The following is a 22,516-nucleotide window of genomic DNA, read 5'->3' on the forward strand; positions in this document are numbered from 1 at the left end:
GTCTTTACTGTAAGAATGATTCTGTATTATGTAAAATCTCTACATTATATAAGTAAGAGTATTGTGTATGAGCGCCATGACATAATAAAAAGATTAGGACTTGGAATCAGGAGATTTGGGATTGCATCCTGTCATTGACATTTACTAACCATGTGACTTTTTGGAAAGTTATTTCTATTTCATAAGTCTTAATTTTTTCTGTTCAGTAAATATCTGAAGGGTTAGATGAAAATGTAAAAAAGAAAAATGACTTCTTAAGGAGTTTACTATCTATTTTTTTTTTTGGCAAGGCAATTGGGGTTAAGTGACTTGCCCAGGGTCACACAGCTAGTAAGTGTCAAGTGTCTGGTCCAAGACCAGATTTGAGCTCAGGTCCTCCTGATTCTAGGGCCGGTGCTCTCTATCCACTGTACCACCTAGCTGCCCCGGGAGTTTACTATACAATACAGGGGTACAGAGGGGATGTTATATATAGGGCAAAGGAGGGCCAGGTCAAAGCTCTATCAGAAATTTGGAAAGGGAGAGAAAAAATTCACTGGAGTGAATCCATCCCATATATCTTTCGCCTTTTGTGGCTAATCTCCTCGAGAAGGGTAATAGATGTCTCCTCTCCCTTGCCTCTCTCTCCTTTCCCCCGCACATTTATTTTATTTTTAATTTATGGAATAAAACAAGCATTTCATGACACAGTATAATAAAAAGATGATTGCACATGAGACTACAAGTCTATTATGTATAACTTGCTATTCCTTCTAAATATATAGTAAAGTTATGTAAATTTCTTTTTTTCCCTTTTCCTCTCCCAAGATGGCTGCCATTAGACACAAACAAGTATGTGTGTGTGTGTACACACATATATGTATATATGTATAATTAGTGTATACAAACTTCCATTTATCAGTTCTTTCTCTGTATGCAGATAGCATTTTTCTTCATATATCCTTTATAGTTATTTTGGATACTTAGAATAGTTCAAATGACTTATTCGCTCAATGTCATTCTTAAAACAATATCACCATTACTGTATACAATGTTCTTTTCGTTCTGCTCATTTTGCTCTTCATTATTTCATGCAAGTCTTTCCATGTTTGTCTAAGATCATTAAGCTCATAATTTCTTATAGCACAGTAGTATTTCATCACAATCATACACCACAACTTTTTCAGCCATTCTCCAATTGATGGGCATCCCTGCACTTTCCAGTTCTTTGCCGCCACAAAGAGGGCTGCTATAAACATCTTACAACATATAGATGCTTTTCCTTTTTCCCTAATCATCTTTGGAAATAGACCTAGTAGTGGTATTGCTGGGTCAAAGGGTATAGGCAGTTTAATAATTATTTGGGCATAATCCAGATTGCTCTCCAAAATGATTGGATCAGTTCACAATTCCACCAATAATGAATGTGATTTAATTTTTCCACATCCCCTCCAACATTTGTTTGTTTCCTCTTCAATCATTTTAGCCAGTCTGGTAGGTGTTAAATGATATCTCAAGGTTGTTTTAATTAGCATTTCTCTAATCAATAGTAATTTAGAGCATTTTTTCATATGACTATAAGTTGTTTTTATTTCTTCATTGGAGAACTGCCTATTCACATCTCGGTCTTCTTAACTCTTTACAATCCAGCTTCTGACTTCATTGAACTGAAACTGCTCTCTCCAAAGTTGCCAATGATCTCTTTGACATCAAATCAAATGGCCTTTTCTCATTCTCATCCTTCTTGGCTTCTCTGAGGGCTTTGACACTGCTGATCACCTTCTCCTCCATACTTTCTTCTCTCTGTATTTTTGGGATATTACTCTCTCCTGCTCCTCCCCCAACTCTCTGATCATTCCTTCTCAGTGTCCTTTGCTGTTTCTTAATCCAGGTCATGCCCACCCCTCTCCCTCCATTGTGTAGGATTATATTAAGTTTTGCTAGGTATGTTATTCTTGATTGTAAGCCTAGATCCTTTGGATCTGGAATATCATATTCCAAGCTTTCCATTTCTTTATATGGCTGCTAACTCTTATGTGATCCTGATTGTGGCTCTTTGGTACTTGAATTCTTTCTTTCTGGCTGCTTGCAGTACTTTTTCCTTGATTGAAGAGCTCTGGATTTTGACTATAAAATTCCTTGCAATTTTCATTTTGGGTGACCAGGAGATTCTTTCAATTTCAACTTTGCCTCTGATTTTAAGGTATCTAGATGGTTTTCTTTTATGATTTCTTGAAATATGATATCTAAGCTCTTCTTGTTGTTGTTGTTGTTCATGGTTTTCATGTAGTCCAATCATTCTTAAACGATTGGACTACTTTGATCTATTTTCCAGGTCAGTTGTTTTTCCTTTGAGTTATTTCATGTTTTCTTCCATTTTTTCAGTCATTTGACTTTATTTTATTATTTCTTGATATGTCATGGAGTTATTAGCTTCCATTTGACCAATTCTAATTTTCAAGGAGTTATTTTCTTCAGTAAGGTTCTGTACCTCTTTTTTCCCCTGTTAATTCTCTTTTCTTATCTTTCTTCCCTAGCTCTTGCCTCTTTTTTTCATTTTTTCTTCTCTTGTTTTCAATTTGTGTGTGTGTGTGTGTGTGTGTGTGTGTGTACTCTTTAATGCTTTAGCTCTTCTAGGAATTCTTGTTGGATTTTTCTTTGAGATTTTGCTTGTAGAAGTTATCTAGTCATTCTCTTCTTTGTGTCTTGAACCTCTTTTTCACCATAATAGTTCTTTATGGTTGAATTCTTTTTTTTTTTGTCTGCTCATTCTTCTAGGCTAATTCTTGACTTTAGACTTTCTATTAGTGCTAGGCTCTGCACACTTCTGGGAGGGGTGGTGTTGTCTGGCCTGAACTTCTGTCCTCTTACATCCTTTGGCTGCTTTCACAACTCCAAATGGGGACCTGAAAACTTTCAGTGCCCTTAAAGTGATGTGATATAAGGGGAGGTTTGTTCATTGCCCTCATGATCTGAGTTTTCTGCAAGTTTATGAACCAGACTTGAATCTGTTGGCTTGTTTCCGAGTGGGAGTTTCCGCAGATTGGCTACTTGACTCAGCCACTCTTGGTCTGCTGGGAGGCTCAGCAAATTCAGAACTGCTAGCTCCCCTTTGGTCTGGGATGCTGAACTAGCTCTACTTAGAGCCACACAGCTATCATTTGCTTCCTGGAACTTGTTCTAAAACCAAATTCAAAATCCCTCCTCTCTGCCCTGGATCTCTTATGAGTTAGATGCTTTGTAAACCTTAAAACACATAAATGTATTGTTATTATTAGTGCTAAAAATAATAAATGTGGACATTATTAGTGAGTTACTGTCCTGACAGTAAAGAAACGCAGGTTTTGGTCTTGGCTCTGCTATTAATTGGTTATATGGCCTTGGACAATTATTTTGACCTCTGAGCCTCAATTTCCTCATCTATAAGATGATGGAATTTGAATAAAAGTCCCACCTTCTGCAAGGAGCCTTTTCCAATCCCACTTAATGCTAGTGCTTGAGATTATCTCCAGTTTACTCTGTATGTATTTTGTTTGTATATAGCTGTTTTCATGTTGTCTACCCCACTCTCCTTGTGGGGAGAGATTGTTTTTGCTTTTCTTCATATCCTTAGAGCTTAGCACAGTGCCTGGTGCATTGGAGGCAATTGATAAATCCTTGTTGATTTGATTAGATGATCTAAAGTCCTGCAAGCTTTAAATTTTACTTAAAAAGGGAGGGCTAGTGACTCCACCCTCTATGCTGTTGAGTAGTAGTAGGGCCTTGGACTTGTTAGGAACTCAAGAATACCTGGGACAGGAATATATAGATATAGAAATGGGTTAAGGGAAAAATGGAGGCTGAAGCTAGCCAGAATAGGATGACCATCTTCTGTATGACCATATAATATAGGCAAGGACAAAGTGATGTTGCTGTCCCCATCACCAGCTGTTGGCTTGAAAATGTGAGAAAACGGATCTAAGACAACTCCAAAAGACTCATGATGGAAAATGCTATCCACATCCAGAAAAAGAACTATGGAGTCTAGATGCAGATCGAAGCTTATTATTTGCTCTCTCTCTCTCTTTTTTGTTTCTTCTTTCTCATGGTTTCTCTCATTGGTTCTAATTCTTTACAACATGACTAATGTGAAAAAAGGTTTAATATGAATGTATATGTTGAGCCTCTATCAATTTACAAGCCATCTCAGGGTGGTGGGAGGCGAGAGATGGGGAGAAAATTTGGAACTCAAAATCTTATGGAAGTGAATGTTGAAAACTAAAAATAAATAAATAGATTTAAAAAAAAAAGAAAGAAAGAAAATGTGAGAAAACCCTAGGAAAATCTTGCAGAGATCTATCAGGACAACAGACCCAGATAGACCACAGACACACAGACCATGGACCCCTTCCAATTACTATTGGTCAAAGGGCAACCTGAAGCCGGAGGGGAAACTCAGAAACTGCAGGAAAAGCCTTTCTACCCCATCCACATCCTTCTGGTGAGAGGGTACTTTAAAAGAAATTTTTTTTATCCTCCAAATTTCTTGGGTCTGTGACTCCAATCTCATGTGCCTCTTTTTTTTTTCCAGTCTGGGCTTGTAATAATATGTGTATAGAGGATTCTCGATGTGGAAATTTCCTCTACTAACAAGATCATCAACTTGTCTATAACTGTCAGTCTTAAAGAGTGACTTTAAAGAGAGATGAATTAAATTGTTATGTGGCAGAGATCTGACTTAACCTCAGGTCTTCCTGATTTTAAGTCTGGGACCTCTCTCCTCTATTCCATTCTGCCTCTTTCTTAAAAAAATAAATTTTTGAGTTTTTAAAAAGTTCTCTAAGATTTTAAGTTACCAAAAAGGTGCTGCCCTGAATTGGTAGAGGAAGTTTCTTCATCTTGGAGTTCCCTATACTAATGAAATCAAAGGTCCCAATGCTCTTCCCTAAAGGTTTTTTATGTTGTCATTTTCTTTTCTTTGTCACAACGAGGGAACCACTTTGTGTTTAAAACTGCAGAGAGAGCAAAGTGAGATCAGAGATTTTGTCACACCAGGTAGGAAGGCACCGGTTAAGGTTACTATGGCAACTTCAAAATGGACATTTGGCAGGACTTCTAAGGAACTCAGTGAACAATAAATAGTCTGTTAGAACTGAAAGGGACTTTAGAGTTGATCTAGTTCATTCCCCCCCAGCCCCCCATTTGACAGATGAAGAAACAGAGGCCTTCATTACATTGGGAAGTAGAACATATTTTCTAGAAAACAACAGAATTAAAACCAGAAATGTTTTCTTTCATCTCTACCTGGATATTGAAATGGATGTGAAACTTGGTGCTATTAGATATGCAAGCTAATTTTGAAAATTGCTTTGAATGGATTTTGTATACTTATTCAGGTTTGGCTTGGCACAGTCTACTTTCCCAGGCCATCTGCAGAGACCTACCCTCTGCTCTGTACTGTGTTTCATGTTTATGTAACTCTTATGTGCTCTGCTAATTACCATTTGATGTTAAGGTGCATACGCAGTTACAAATATCAGGGAGAAAGACAGACAGTCAGACAGAAATCCAGAGAGAGACAGAGAGACTGAGACACAGAGAGAGACAGAAACAGAGAGACAGAGAGACTCAAAGACAGAGATAGAGAATAAAAAAGAAAAAGAAAAAAGAAAGCAAAGAAAGAAAAGTTAACAAAAAAGGACTTTAAAAAAAAAAGCTTTTTTCAAATTATCTGAAGTCCCAGGACTTCAAGATTATATGAGTAGAACACATGGTCTGGCAGTTCCACCCAAACTGGAAAGGGCATTGAATATGAGTTCAGTGGTCTGAAGTTCTTCCTACCTGAGTTAGGAAAGGCTCATCACCAGAATGGCCAAAGGACTCTCACATTGTACTCTCAAAGATCATTTACTAAATAACATTAAGTCATGGGAGCTAGGTGGATCAGTGGATAGAGTGTTGGACTTAGGGTCAGAAAGATCTGACTTTAAATCCTGCCTCCAAAACTTACTTAGCAATGTGACCCTGGGCAAGTCACTTAATATCTCTCAGCCTCAGTTCCCCAACTGTAAAATAAAATCAATAATGGTACCTACTTCACAAGGTTGTTGTAGGCATCAAATGAGATAATATAGGAAAAGTGCTTTGCACACCTTAAAGGGCTATATAAATGCTAGCTATTATAGATGAGTTATGATCTGTATTGATTGAAGAAGTCCTCATGACAGCAGCATTACAAATCCTAAAAGTATTGAAGTATGTTCAAACAAGAAAAAGAAAAAGTAAGGGTTAGACTTCATGTTCCAGGAAGATGTTAACAGAAATCATTACCCATTTTTTTCATCAATAAGCCAGGAAAAATAAAACAAATAATATATAAAGAAGGGAATCAAAGTCTCAAGACTGGGAAGTCTGTAAGAAAGCATTTAATAGCTTGAGATGACTTCACTGGTAGATTATAGACTAGATAACTGATGGAAATTACAGGTGCAATCCCAGTCACTGTCTAAAGTCTTTGAGAAATAATGGAGAAAGACCAGGGCCAGAAGTCCAGAAATAGTCAAATATTCCCATTTTTAAAAAATAAAAAGGTGGGGGAGGAGAGAGAAAGCTTACAGAAACCAGTAAGCTGTTGAAGTCAATTTTTGGCAAAAATTCTAGAACAGATGATTAAAGAGGTGTGAACATTTAGGTTTCTTTTAGGAGAGAGAATGGAATTAACAAAAATGCATCTTACCAAACTAAGCACGATTGACCTTTTGATAAGATTATTTCACAGTATCCTCATAAATCCATGGCAAAAGCAAAGCCAGGGAATAGAGAAAAAAAAGTTCAATTCCACAACTGTATTCCTTTCAGCTAAATAGTACCATAAAATGGTTCTTGTTTGAGTGAAGAAAATTATCATTCACACAATAATGACATTCAGATGTTTGAAGGATCTTTATCTGGGAGAGAGATTAATTTTATTTTATTTAGCTCTAGAACAAGGACTAATGGATTGCAGTTACAGAAAATCAGATTTCCTCTTAATATGAAGAATGTCCTAACAATTAGAGCCATCCCAAAATAGAATGTATTGCCATATTGAGGAGTGAGCTCTCTATAAATATGTGTTAGAAAACCATGTTTGTGATAATGCAGCAAGGATTCCTATATTGGGTGGCCTGGATGACTTCTAAGGTTCCTCCTAATGCTAAGAGCCTGTATTTCTAGATATACCATTCCATGAAGTCAAGAATTATGTCCCTTGTCGAGTTTCTGTATTTCATATTAACAGTTCTGTAATCAATGGCATTCCCTATGAGTGTAGATAATCATCGGATTCAGAGCTATGAGGGACCTTAGAGATCATCACGTTCCCTTTCTGAGCCTCAACATCTTCATTTTTAAACTAAGTATAATAATACTCATAACATACATCTAGTGCTCTGTGAACAATAAGGCATTTGTTATTGTTATGCCTCCATAATAATGATGTGCAGCAGTATGACTTTGAATGGATAGAGAGCCAGCCTTAGGGTCAAAGACACCCGCGTTTAAGTCTGGGCTGACACATACGTTGAGGCTTTGTTATCACTGGACCACCCAGACAACAAAGAGTAAATTGCAGAAGAATTGCTGATTGGCTTTGGTGGAGAGAATTTCTTCTGAGAGAATTTCCCCATGCCAATAAAATTCACATTATCTTATCCTGGACCAAAACATCATGATAATCATTATCATTATTATTATTCCTTCACATTTGGGAAAACTCAAGGTGATTAAAAGGAATCTTGCATCTGTATTCTTTGATATCTGTTTGACTGGGATAGCAGTTCTTACCTCTTATGCCCACTGTACAACCTGGGGTCTAAAGCCCAGAGGACCTGTGCTCAAATCCCACCTCTGATCATTACTACCCATGTGACTTTGGTTAAGTTTCTTAATAAAAATAAGAATAATATTCACATGTGCTTATGTGCTGGACACTTTGTTAAGTGCTTTGTAATTCTTATCTCATTTACTCCTCATGACAACCCTAAGAGGTAGATGCTGTTGTGATCTCCATTTTAAAGATGAAGAAACTGGGGTAAACTGAGGTTAAGTGAATTGACTAGAGGCATGTAGCCAGTGAGTATCTGAGGCTGGATTTGAATTTAATCTTCCTGGGCCCCTGTTTCCTCATCTGTACAAGGAGAGGGTTTGACCAGAAGGCCACTGAGGTCCCTTCCGGTCCCAGCTTTATGACCCTTTGATTCTGCTTGAGTTCAAGGAACCATGCTGTTGTTGTTTAGTCATTTCAGTCATGTCTGATTCTCCAACCCTATATGGAGTTTTCTTGGCAAAGGTATTAGAGTGATTTGCCATTTCCTTCTCCAGCTCATTTTACAGATGAGGAAACTGAGGCAAAGAGGGTTAAGTGACTTGCCCAAGGTCACACAGCGAGTAAGTGACCGAGGCTGGATTTGAACTCAGTCTCCCTGATTCCTGGCCCAGCGCGCTCTACGCCGCTACACCACCTACCTGTCCCAGGGAGCCCTGTACTGGTGGATGGATATTCATCTTCATACTACTCTTTCCTCAACCTGCTTCCGGAAAGTTCAGGCTTTTACTTTCTGGTGGCTTTCTCGCCCTGTCCCTGACTAATGTTTATTCCCTAAGTGGTTCCCTCTGAGAAACCTCTTTTCTGTCGACTCACACCCCGCATGCTCTCTCCCCCGGGTTCCCACAGAACATGGAAAGGTTTCCCTGGAGGGCGTAGGAGAGAGTAAGATTTCCATCGCAGTGGGAGCTTCTCTCTTTCAGAAAGCTTTCTTTAGCTCTACAGATGAGAGGATAGCTCACATAGAGCAGGGTCAAGGACTCCACACAAATGTCCATACCCCGTGACTCAGAAATTCCACTTCTGGGAAGATACCCCCAGGAAATAACCACAAAGCGGGAAAAAAAAAAAAGGTACTTTTCACACTATTGATAATTGCGAATGATTGGAAACCTCTCAACTGCCTCACAAAAGGTTAAGTAAACTTATTTTGACACATAGAATGAAAATGACCTTAGAAATCATGTCTTCTAATCCTTTCTTTTTAAAATTTTAAATGCATTAAAATGTTTATTGATACTGAAATATCTGTGTCTATCTCACTTTCACTTCCTAGTGACCTCCTCTCCCTGCTCCCTCCCATACACACAACCCTCTCTTATAACAATAAAATTAATTAAGCAAAACAAAGTATCTTATTGGCCACATTGATGCGACATGCCTGAGTCCACCACCTTAGGCAAGAGGACGGATGTATGTTTCACCGTATTTGTTTGGAGTCATTGACAGAGTTCTGACGTCTTTCAATGCTGTTTTCCTTTATGTTATTGTGGCCATTGTAGTCTTGGCTCCCAGACTTTTCATTTTTATAGATGAAGAAACCGAATCCCAGAAAGAGCAAGTAACTAAAGTTCCACAGTGAGGGAGCCGCACAGCAGAGACCAGAATCGAGATCTCCTGACCCTGATCCAAGACTATTTCCACTAAAATATTTATAGTATCTTCCTTAGGATGCTATTATATGCACACACATATATACATATATGTATATGTGCATGTATATATGGCATACTATGCATACAACTGTTGAAATTGGCAAGTGTATGGAATGTATCAATACATGAAATAATGTTAGTGTGAAAAGCAGATCGAAAGATAATCTATACACTTTGATCACAATTCTGTAAACCGTGTGTATGTACATTAAGAAAGATTGAAATTTAAATTGGAGAAATGTGAATCCAGTGAGTCAGTAAGTTGAATTTATGCCTTACTTCAAAATGCCTTATTTCAGAAGCATAGACAAAAGTGTTGTTCACCTCTATATTGTGGAAATTACATATACTATACAAATGGTAATAAGGGCAGGTAATAATGCACACATTTATGCAAATAATGCCTATGAAAAAAGAAAATTCACATTTATTACACACTCTTCACTAGATACATTTAATGCGCAGTGGGTTCTTTTTTTCTTTATAGGATTGCTAATGTTTCTAAACAAGCAAACAAAAAGACAAACAATCCTTTTCCCTACCCCCAGCCTCCAACTTGCCTAGTAGGGTCTAGAGTTACCTGCTTATTGCTAAACAGCTAGAAAAGGCCTGATCTGAAAACTGCTGATACAGAAACTAATGGTGAGTGATGTGATAGTTTCCTTGTAGCATGAATGGACATGATTCTGAGGGTAGAATTAATTCCTTTAAAGAATTAATTGGCTGCTGTCAGTATTGGACCCAGTCCAACACTCCCGTAAGTAGATCCACACTTGGATTTATTCTTTGTGACCTGGACATACTTGCTATAATGTGTTGCTGGAGTGTCTTAGCAAGACTGCCAAGGATTACAACAGGATTGTTATCCCAGTTGTACATACTCTGGTAAAAACTTCTGTTAACCAGAATTCAGCTAATCAGAACCAACACATAATCACAATTAAAAAAAATTTTTTTTAAATAGTGCTAATGCCTTACATTTACTTTACAGTATTTCTGGATAGAAAGGACTTTTATACCAATTACTGTAAGGACCAACAACAATAATAAAGTAATAATAGCTCACATTCCCATAGTTTCTTCCTATTTACAAAGTACTTTTCTTACAACATATTATTATTATCTGTATTTTATTGATGAGGAATGGAGGCTCAAAAGGATCAGAGTTTAAATAGCTTAGCCCATGGTCAGAAAATTGCTAAGTGTCAATTAAATGAGATGTTGAATGAGAAAGTGTTTTGAAAGCACATAACGTTATAGAAATTTAAGGTAATGTGCTTGTTATTCAGTTAACAAGCATTTTTAAATGTGTGCCAGGCACTGTGCTAAGACACAAAGAAAGGTAAAAATACGGGTTCTACCTCTAAGGACCTCCCATTCCAATGGGAAAGACAACATGTAAATAAGTAGGTACTTACAAAATATGTATCTTATATATGTGTTTATGTATCATTGTAGCCCCTCTCTCAAGGCTGATTGGTATGGGACTCTCTCTTGATTGGTGAAGATGAAGGCCCTGATTCACGTGAGGGGTGGGGTGGAGTTGTAGAGGAATGGAAAGCTCTGTTTTTTAGCTGTCCTTTGGGAACTCATCGTTTGGGTTCTTCTGGCTTCTGACTTCGAGAGAGATGAAAGAGGTCAACCCCACTTTAGATTGCTGAAGGAAAAGACTCTAGGAAGACATGAGAGAAACTGGCAGTCTCCATCATGTCCCTATCCCCAGCTTCCTACACTGGAGACTTCAGGGAGCTTCTCCTTGGGTGAGATCCAGGACCTCCTCTCTCTTGGTTGAGCTGAATTACCTTGCTCTCAATGGGAGAGCTTCTGCAGTCTGTATTATCTGGCTGGCATATATTCTCCTATGCAGACCTTTTCTGACTCTGCTTCCCTATGACTTGTATCAATGAGCTTCTTTGCTACTGTCCATGTGCTCATTGTGCTACTGGTATTAGGTAGGAAAGGGAGCAAGCCTTGAATAAAGAGATTTGGGTTCCCCTTCCCCCCAAATGACAAAGCAATAAAAAGTTAACTTGAACCCAGGCAGATCCCCTAGACAAACAATATTTAAGGGAGCAGATAGATAGAATTCTAGTCTATCTCTGAGAGGAACAGAGCGGTGGCCTCCAGTTCCAACCTCCTGCTTCTCCCCCTGGTAGGAATGAAAGTCTTCTTTAGAGAAGATGGGAGGAAAAAAGGCTTGAGATGTCTCTTCTGCTTCTCTTTGGGACAACAAAGGCAGCCCATTCTCTACCACCAATGAGGGTCCTCTCTACTTATATGGGGCTGCTCTATCACTTACGTAAACATGTGTGTATATACATATATATATATAAGTATGTAAGAATATGTATATTCTTATATATAAGTATATAAGAAATACACTTTCTCTCTCTATGTGCATGCATTCGTGTGTGTCTGTGTATATACATATTATACACATATACACCCTATATATATGTATATAAATATATGCCTATACATATACGTATACGTATACATATACACACACGGTGAGTGAAGGTAATCTTATTGGGGAAGCACCTGTAGCTGAGGGGACTTGGAAAGGCCTCCATCGGAAAGTGTGTTCTGAGCTGAATCTTCTTAGTCTTTTTTTTTTTTGGTGAGGCAACTGGGGTTAAGTGACTTGCCCAGGGTCACACAGCTAGTGAGTGTTATGTGTCTGAAACCAGATTTGAACTCAGGTCCTCCTGACTCCAGGGCCGGTGCTCTATCCACTGCACCACCTAGCTGCCCTGATCTGAGCTGAATCTTAAGGCAAGTTAGGCAAACTAAGAGGAGGAGGTGAGAAGAGAGAACATTTCAAGGATGAGGATCCCTACAACCACACTGTAAGGTTGGTAAGGCATATCTTCTACCCATTTTATAGATCAGATAACAAAAGCAGAGAAGTTTAAGTGATCTCTCTGAGCTAACAGGGAGAGTGAGGGGAGGGAGGGATTGGGAATAGAATCCATATTTCCTGCCTCCTACTTTTTTGCTCTTCCCACTACAACCAAATGAATTTTTTCTTCAAAATTCCATTTTTTAGGACAAAAGAAGTGGTATGGTGTGGTGGAACAAGCACTGGATTTGGAAATAATCAATCAATAAACACTTATAAAGTGTCTCCTATGTGTCAGGCATTGTGCTAAGCACTGAAATGGGGGCCATGAGTTTGAATCCCAGTTCTGCTACTTTGACGAGTGCCGTAACCTAGTTCCTTCATCCACAACTCGCATTACATATTGCGCTGAGTTGTGAAATGTTAAGTACTGTATGAGGTTTTTGTTTCTTAGTTTTTAAGCTTTGGTGTTCCTAGCTTGCTCAGGCTTGAAATGCTGTGGCCACTCTACAGGCCTGATCCCTTTGCTGATGTGCTGGGAGCTATGGCTAGCTTATTCCCTTTCCTACCTGGTTCAGTTCACTACTCCTTGGGCATCCCAGTGGCTCACCATGTTTGTATCAGACTTCATGCATCATGTACTCAACTGGTTTTAGCTCTATTTCAAACCTTAGCTCAAGCAACCCACCAACTTTGACCTCCCCAGAAGCAGGAATTAAAAGCATGCACCACCAGGCTTGTCTGTGAAGTACTGTATGAAAATGAGGTATAAATTACAAGCAAACGGGGATTTACAATAACGCTTACTTAAAAAAAAATACTCTTTCCCAAAAAAACAAACAAAACTATAAATCAACAGATCTTTCAGGGTATATCTTAGGGAAACATTCAGCCTAATCACTGTTTTTAAAAAAAGTTATTTTTATTTATTTCATTAAATATTTTTCAGTTATATGTAAATTTTTTTCAACAATTAATTTTTAAAATCTTGCATTCCAAATTCTTCCTCCGACTTATCCCCCATCTCTGAGAAGGCAAGCATTTGATATCAGTCATGCATATGAAGTCATGCAAAACATATTTCCATATTAGCCATTCAAACTAATTGTTATTACAAATCTACTGTCTATTGAATTGTCCCACCCAAACTCATTTCTCAAAAACTTCCTTTGTTGAGACATAACATATCCAACTCCACAGTAATGTCTTTGGCCAGGAATCTGAGACTAGCCCAACTCAGCCTTCCTCCCCACTCAGCACAGTCTCTGTTCACAAAGGTCTGGGCAGGCTAAATTTCCCTTTTGTTTTTCCAAATATTGGTTTTCTTTTTTCTTTTTTCTTTTTTTTTACAGAATCAAATCCATTACTTAAAATAAAATATATTTGTATTTTCCATGAAGGTATATTTTTTAATAATGAGAATGTATATCTAGAATTCTGTGTATGTCATGATCCAGAATGACCAAAGATACACTTGCATTCACTATACTGTATTTATTAAGCCAGGAATGTTCTACAAATATATTTCTAGCAAGATTTTCTTAAAAACTCTTATTGATAGTATATGCAATGTTCCACACCCATGGTACCCCTGCCTCTGCAAAAAAGGAAGAGGGTTGCATTTTCTCAACTCTTCTATAGGACCAAGCTTATTAATTATTATAATTATAGGGTGTCTGGCTTTGTATTTATTTGTTCTTTCTCTTAATGTTATTGTATTAAGTTCTGAAGTTTACTTCCCAATATCAGTTCATAAAAGTTGCCTCATGCTTCTTTGAATTCTTCAGTTATTGTTTCTTATAGTATAGCAACATTCTATTATATTCAAGCAGCATAATTTCTTTAGCTGTTCCCCAATTAGAAATATTTTCAGTGCAATAATTGAAAGAGAAATGAAAAAGACTTTTTTTTTTTGCTTAGGAATTACTTAATCAAAAAATAAATGAATGAGAATATTTTGCTCCCCAAGAAATGTAGTTAATCTTAGCCATGTGTTTGATTATTTCATTTTGCAGTGATGGAGAAAAAGACCTTGATAGATGCTTTCAATCAATGCCGCCATTGTGTGTGTGTCTGTGAGATGACACTATACTTAGAGAATCTTGTCTATGATCAGAAATAAGTGAGGAAAGGGAAAGAAAACTGACCTCTTTTGAAGAAAAGAGAGAAATGCTGCATTTCAAAACTTATTAAATCCTGGGTAGCAAGTCCTAGAGCAGAGAAAGGGTTTCCTGATAAAGGATAGGCTTTTCGTTATAGTTCTACCACAAGCTCAGCATAACTGGGTCCTACTGGTAGATAACACTTTCTTTTGAAATTCCTCCAATGATTTAGCTCTTCTGAAAATCCCTGTTAAAGAGAATATCCCCTGAAGGGCTTGCCCTGAGATAAAACCAAGGAGTGTCATGTGTTGAACATTCATTGTCCACTCCTACCCTACCCATACTCCTGAAGTTCAGTTAACTGTCTTGACTATGCGTCACTCTTAAGCTATAAGGCCTCCCTGAGTTCTGTGCTGGGTAATATGTTGGGTGCTGTTAAAGCCCTGTAATGAGGAATCTAAATTTATAATTCCAGAATAATATTTAGCTTCAAGTAACTTTTTCTTCATTGGAGCACATATTTCTCAATTTCTTGGATTTCGCTGGTTTTATGAGCATTTCCCTTATTCTCATCAAATGACTCTTGCTTTGCTGCCATAGAAGATAAGTTCATATTAGTAATTAATGATTTAAAATTGTATTGATCAATAAAAATTAAAATTATTTTTATTGATTAATAAATATGAAAAATTTTTTATATCTTTTGTTTTTATATCATCTTCATTTTGGAATATATTTCTTCTCCTTTACCTAGAGAACCTTCCTTGTGACAAAGAATAAAAAGAAAAAGAAAAAAAATTAGCAAAACCAGCTAAAGTCTAATGGCAGATACAACATTCCGCACCCATAATCAATACTTCTTTGTGTCCCATCTTGGTCATGAAAATCACGAAGAGGATTTAGGTTGGGTTTTTTGGGTACTTTCCATTTACACTGGATTGTCTTGTAAGGTTCAACACATAGTAGGTACTTAATAAATGCTTGTTGATTAATTGATTGATTGTGGAGTGGCCACAGCATCTTCTACCAAAGAACCCTCTTTAATTTGTAAAGTTCCATTGGCCATGTAATTGCTTCAAGAAACTTTCCATATATGTATATCTACTCAGGCTGTTCTCAATTTGTATGCAATCTTTCAGTATGGTTTTATTTTTATTCATTTAATCAATTAGTACAGTGATTAAATGTATATATCTGAATTTCTTATAGAAAGACTTTTTATTAGACTATGTACATGTTGTATTTTTAGTGTCAGGCCTAGGTACTGGGGATATAAAGACAAAGCAGCCCTGCCTTCAAGAAGCTTCCATTCTATCAGGGGTGACAACGCATCCATGGGATCATGAAATCATAGATTTTATGCATATCTAGATCACATCTAGTCCAACCCTCTCATTTTATAGTTGAGGAAAATTAATCTCGGAATGGTGAAGTGATTTAGCCCAGTGGCAAAAGCTAGTGTCAAAGACAGATTCTGAACCCAGGTCTCCCAGGACCCAGGTCCAGTATTTGGAGTGCTATATCACTCTGCCATCTAAGTATACACAGGCCTTTGTATTTGATTCTAAAGGTTTAGAGAAGTGTTGGAGTTTGAATAAGGCAGTGACCCTGTTCTTTTGTAAAGATTACTTTTGCAGCTGTATGGACAATGAATTGGAGTTGGGAGAGATTAGTGTTAGGGAGAACAATTAGGAGGCAATTGAAATAGTCCAGACAAGAGGAGGTTAAGAACCTGGATCCCAGTGCAGTGGTCCTGTGAGCTGAGGGAAGGGAATAGTGTTTGAAGTTAAAAATGACAAGATTTGGCAAGTGATTGGATATGTGCGTGAGGGCAGAGATATGCTGGAGACAGCTCTAACCAGCTTATTTCAAAAATCAGAAATCTACAAATTAGGGCTTGATTTATTGTTTTATTGATTGTTTAGACTTAAGAAAATGTTGATAATACAAATGAAACTTAATTGTGTATGCATGTTTCCTTCCGCCACCCCCATCCCAAGCTGGGTTGTTAAATATATACCAGCACACTTCTGTATTGCTCTATAATTATCCCTTCCACATCATAGGGGTTAAGGACCTGGTACCCCCTTGATCTGGAAATTGGCTTGAAATTTTTTAGACCTCCCTTCATACCAGAGACAAGTCTGAATTTTTTCTTTTTCTTTTATGGAGTGTTTACAGTACCTTATTGCAAAATTTGGGTTGATATTATACAATACCATATATATATATTATGCATTTCTGAGTTTTAAAACTTTTTCTGTGTTGTCTACTGGTCTTCTCATGTCATCTGCAGCTTCTGCAAAACTTCCAAAAAATTCCCATTTAATTTCTTATGCCAACCCACAATATATCAAAACCGTGATGGGAAAAGTTGGGTTGTGGAAGGGATAATTTTTACCAAAAAATGCTTATAGAATAGTGCTCAGAGAATGAAGTCATCACCAGACTGGAGACCCGGTGATTATAAGCCAATAATAACTGGCATTTATATCTGTGCTTTAAGGTTTGCAAAATGCTCTACATCCTTTATCCTCCTTTGAGCCTCACAACACAGATGGGAGAGGGAGAGTTAGGAGCTGAGAATAACATTGATATTGTGAATATGGGTAGCTGGAAGGGTGGTAGTACTGCATAAATAAATACATTATGTGAATTTATTGTTCATTTGATTAACTTTTTAACTGGGACTATGAGAAACAATTAAATGCACATTTACCAAAGCAGAAAGGTCCTTGCAGTGAATGTTAGCATTCATAGGAGTAATTATTATATTTTAATGTTTTAAGCACATTTTAAAATTCATACTAGGAATCTCATATGACCCAATAAATATATTTTGTTCATGTGCATGCCATATCCCCTGTACTAGAATGTAAATTCCCTGACAACATTTATTGTATCATTTTTCATTTTTATGATCACTAGCATTTAGTATAGTGTTAGCACATGGTAGGTACTTTAATGTTTACTAAATTGAATTTACATATCGCTTATCACGGACATATGGCTCTTATAGAACATCCCCCCCAAAAAAACCAAAAACACTTTACCTTGTATTCATGTTGTATGTATTATGCATACACTTACCTGATTCAGACACAGCTCATTTTATTGTGCTTTGCAAATATTGCATTTTTTACAGATAGAAGGTTTGTGGCAACCCTGCTTCAAGTGAGTCAATTGGCGTCATTTTTCCAACAGCATATGCTCACATCATGTCTCTGTGTCACATTTTGGTAATTCTCACAATATTTCAAACTTTTGAATTATTTTTATACCTGTTATGGTGATCTGTGATCAGTGATCTTTGATGTTACTCTCGTAATTGTTTTGGGGCACCATGAAGCACTCTCATATAAGATGGCATACTTAATTGATAAATGTTGTGTGTGTTCTGACTATTCCACCAACTGGCTGTTCCCCCCATCTCTTTCCCTCTCCTCAGGCCTTCCTATTCCCTGAGACACAACACTATTGAAATTAGACTAATTGATAACTCTATAATAGCCTTTAAGTATTCAAGTGAAAGAAAGAGTCAATCAATGTGGCAGCCTTCATTGTCGTCTCATTTTAAGAAATTGCCGCAGACAGCTCAACCTTCAGTAGCCATCACCCTGACTAGTCAGCAGCCATCAACATGGCAAGACCTTCTGTCAGCAAAAAGATTAGGATTAGCTGAAGGCTCAGGTGATGGTTGGCATTGTTAAGCAATGAGGATTTTAAAATTAAGGTACATACATTTTTTAAAGATATAATAGTATTGTTCACTTAATAGGCTGCAGTTAGTATAAACATAACTTTTATATGCACTGGGAAACCAAAAAAATTATGACTTGCTTTATTGAAATACTCGCTTTATTGGGTGGTCTGCAGTAAAACCTGCAATATTTCTGAAATACACCTATATACATGTAACATGCATATTATGTCCCCATTAGGATGTAAGCTCCTTGAAGGCAAGAGCTATTTATTTTTTATATGTGGTGCTTAGCAGTGCCTAACACATGGTAGATATTTAATAAATATTTGTTGATGTCTTGATCTATGGCTTTTCATACTATACTGGCTTTGTTAATCAGATACTAAAGTTCAAGAATTTCTGTGTCACTAGTCCCTTGGGATCTTTTTCTCCTCTATGACTCTTGGGTCAAAAACCTTCAATAACTTTCTCCAGGGGACAGAAAGCTCTATTTCTTGACTAGTTCAAGAAGGACTAGGGTTGAGTTGGCTTTGTTCTTAAATCATCAGAGTCTCACCCACCCAACTTGGAGTGAAGGTTTGTTTGATCCTAGAAGCATCAATTTATCAGAAAAGCATAAACAGTCAATTGTATCCAGTTCCTTAGTTTCTCAGGATCTTTCTTTTTGAGAAGGAGGTAGCTAACTGGTTAATGAAAGGGAATAGTCACGACAATGCTCATTGTATTTTAGTTCCTTGCATTTCTCACATGTTGCCAAAGTTGATTTGAGAATGAGAGATTTCGCAGCCCCCTTCTCTCCCCGTCCCCTCACCTGCCCTCCCCTCCCCCAATCACCTCCCACCCCACCCCTGCTTCTTGGAGCTGAAGCAGACTGTCATCTGAAAAAGCTACCTCACACACCCGGTTTCTATCAGATCTTTTTCGGTTGTTATCTGAGTTGTGACTTGGCCTTTGATCACTGGGCTGTTTCAAAGATCATATCAGACAACCCGTGCGTCTTCATAGGTCATGTGTGAGCGGACTAGTGGGAAAACTGATCAGCGCTTCCACCAGTGGGTGGGCGGGGGCTGAAATGACAGCTCAAGTGTGATCTGGGACAATGGCATTGCTGAACTGTAGCTGAGTTTGAGCAGTGACTCAGACGCAGAGCTGAGGTGGCCAAACCATACGTGGTCTGGCGTGCTCCCACTGCCATCCTCCATGTTCTATAGAAGAGCTCTATGGTGCATGGGTTACTTCTGGTCACCCAGAGCCAGGAAGACTACAGATCAAGTCTTTTCTCTCCAACATACTGTCCTGGAGATTCTTGGTACATCATTGCCAGTGCCTCTCAGTGTCCCTGGAAAACTCTCTAAGACTAACCATTACAGAGCAGTTGCTCATCAGTTTCCTCATTGGAACTCTCCTCTACCAAAAATATTACAGGTTTGGCCCAAAAACCCCCTCTGTGAAATATGTGTTCAGGCAGTGGACTCAAAGTCAGTACTGTCAGGGTCTTAACAAAATAGATCAGAAAAATAAAACGTTGTAAAATTTTCTCTTCTGTTTCTAATCTAGGCAGGAGACTAGGATCCACTGCACATTAAATGGACTGTACTAACTTTAAAAAGGGATGTGGAATTCCACAAAGTGGTGAGACTGTGAGAAGAGACATCCTACCTGGCCTTTCCATCCACCCTACAACTGAATGACCAGTGTTCCTACAGCCCCCTGAGGTCTATGTTGCTCCAGGGCTGATATCATACCTGAGAACCAGGCTCAACAAGATGCTTAATTCCATCAAATGTGTATTGGTGGGTGATGCGGCTGTGGGGAAAACAGCTCTCTTGGTGCGCTTCACATCAGAGACATTCCCTGAAATGTACAAGCCCACGGTGTATGAGAACGCAGGGGTAGATGTCTTCATGGATGGTATCCAGATCAGTCTGGGCCTTTGGGACACAGCTGGCAATGATGCCTTCAAAAGCATCCGCCCCCTCTCCTACCAGCAGGCAGATGTGGTGCTCATGTGCTATTCTGTGGCCAACCATAACTCCTTCTTGAGCCTGAGGAACAAATGGATTGCTGAGATACGGAGCAATTTGCCCTGTACCCCAGTGTTGGTGGTGGCCACACAGACTGACCAGAGGGAAATGGGACCCCACAGGGCTTCCTGTATAAACTCCGTGGATGGGAAACGGCTGGCCCAGGAGGTGAAGGCCAAGGGCTACCTGGAGTGCTCAGCTCTCAGCAACCGAGGGGTGCAACAGGTTTTTGAATGTGCTGTCCGGACTGCAGTTAATCATGCTAGGAAGAGGAGTAGGAGGAAACTCTTCTCCATTAACCAGTGCAAGATCTTTTAAATCTTCAGGATGGAATAAACACCATGATTCATCCCACAGAAGACCATTGACTAGGTTGGGGGTTGTGAGACCAGCCCTATGCGTTCCTGTTCCATGATGGTCCTTTGTACAGATTGCTTTTTTTCTCTTGAACATTGTTTTTCACTAGAAATGTTGATCATTAGGAGTTTTACTAAAGCATACCTTATACAGGAACCGTTTTTGATGACTTCATCTAATCAGAGCATACCCCAGACGCCTTAAGTGGACTTTTTTTCTGTTTTTTACCTCTCCTTTTCTTTTAGTTGTTTTATTTAATGATGCAAGGACTCAAGGTTTTTCTAGAAACTGTACCGTAACTTTGGATACCGAACTAAGTTTTTCACAGAACTCCATATTTAAAGACTATTTTATTTAAAAACAAAACAAAGTAAAAACATTTAGCTTTTGCATGTAGCTCATTTCCACACTTGGTAATTCCCCTCCTCCCACTTAATCACCAACACAAACTGCTAAAAAAAAATTACTAAATAGCTTCTTGGAGTTTAACCATGTGTTAGATTTGTTGTGGGTTTTTTTTTGTGTGTGTGTGTGTGTATGTCACAGGAATTTTGTTGAAACCACTTAGCAACTGTGTTTTGTTTTTTTTTTAAACTAGGTAATTAAACTCAAAAGAGCAATGAACTAATTATAACAGCTTATTTCCCAGGTACCTATCTTGCTTTGAACTTCCTTAACAAAATATAGTTTAATGATCTTGAAAGCTTTCAAAATTATTTATAATTTTAGGAACCAATAATTTGTTGTCACTTCTATTCCTTAGCAAATTTTTTAAAAATTGTGCACAACACAATGCCCTTTATCACCAAAATGCCTTGCACATAGTATGTGCTTAATAAATGTTTGTTGACTCTATGAGTTTCCAGTTATACTCCAAGTGTGATCATCAGAACAGCCCCCAAAAGAAAATAATACTTGCTCTTTTTTTCAGAAGAAGGAACTGGGAAGTTTAGAGAACTCACAGGAAACAGAAGCCTTCCCCTGATACTTTAGTTACTGTTTACTACGTTTTTCTCCCCTGAGTGTTTTCGGTTCTTTATGTGCTAATGGGCTACCATAGTATTGCAATGACAGAACAAATTTGTTTTCATTGGCTATCTCTCCTTGAGCTCTCAGGATAATAAAAACATTTCAATATATTGGGGAGAACTTAGTATTTTTTGTTACCTTCCCTAAATTGTTGTTTTTCCTCAAGATTTAGAGGTATAGGGATTTCAGGAAGCATTCAGGTGAAAACGTCACAAATCAGTATAGTGGTACCAGTGAGTAGGTGCAAGAAAGCTGGAAAACATCTAGGGTAAGCTAGCTGGGCTATTTAAAAAATGTTACCTGGCTAAATAGAGAACAGTTAGAAAAAAATAATAATAACAACAACAATAATATAATTAATAATAATAGTAGTTATGGTGCTGAGTTAACTGTTTAAGTTGAGTGTGACTATTGTCTTCTATGAGCAACAAACTATGAAGCCAAGTGTCTGTTTACTGAGTTCCCCTCAAATAAAACTTATGACCGAGTCAATCTGTTGTGCATTTATTGATGTTCATAATGATCACTGTGCTGCACGGTAATTACGTATCACTAGTCAGCTGTTCATATAAATGGCTGTAATACGCATGACTTTTACACAGTCAATATTTTTTGTTTTGTCGCTTCTTTGGTGTCTATGACAAGCAAATGTCTGTTTTGCCCTGGACTCATCACTGGCATAGAGCGTGACATGTATGCAGTCAGCACTTAATAAATTTTTTTTATTCATTCATTCATCCATTCATTCATTCTCTCATTCATCACTGTGATCCATCCTGACATAAACACAAAGGTTCTGAATTTTATTCCCTAATACCTAAGGTCTCATTGCTCTTAACATCTTCCTCTCCACACCCCCTCCCCAAACTCTCCTCCACCACCATCTAGGCTTGAGACAGAGGTTTTATGATCTATCCTCTTTAGCTCTCCGGTTCCTCACTTGGTGTATCCTTGGACACCAGCTCCCTCATTGGATGTTCTG

At 38.0% G+C, this 22,516-nt stretch overlaps 1 protein-coding gene across 4 annotated transcripts in view; it reads left to right on the forward strand.

Moving 5' to 3' along the window:
• Nucleotides 1-22,271, forward strand: part of RHOH (ras homolog family member H) — a 45,494-nt gene extending 23,223 nt beyond the window's left edge. For 3 of the 4 annotated variants that reach the window (XM_027836344.1, XM_027836342.1, XM_027836345.1), the window contains one exon: nucleotides 19,682-22,271. In XM_027836344.1, the coding sequence (XP_027692145.1) occupies nucleotides 19,891-20,466 (576 nt within the window). In that variant the 5' untranslated portion in view covers nucleotides 19,682-19,890 and the 3' untranslated portion in view covers nucleotides 20,467-22,271. The remainder of the gene's footprint in view (nucleotides 1-19,681) is intronic. The other variant, XR_003566818.1, reaches the window with a different exon arrangement.
• The last annotated feature ends 245 nt before the right edge of the window (nucleotides 22,272-22,516 follow it).

The sequence above is a fragment of the Vombatus ursinus genome, unplaced genomic scaffold, assembly GCF_900497805.2.
Source record: "Vombatus ursinus unplaced genomic scaffold, bare-nosed wombat genome assembly UNPS02014818.1, whole genome shotgun sequence".
NCBI lineage: Eukaryota > Metazoa > Chordata > Mammalia > Diprotodontia > Vombatidae > Vombatus > Vombatus ursinus.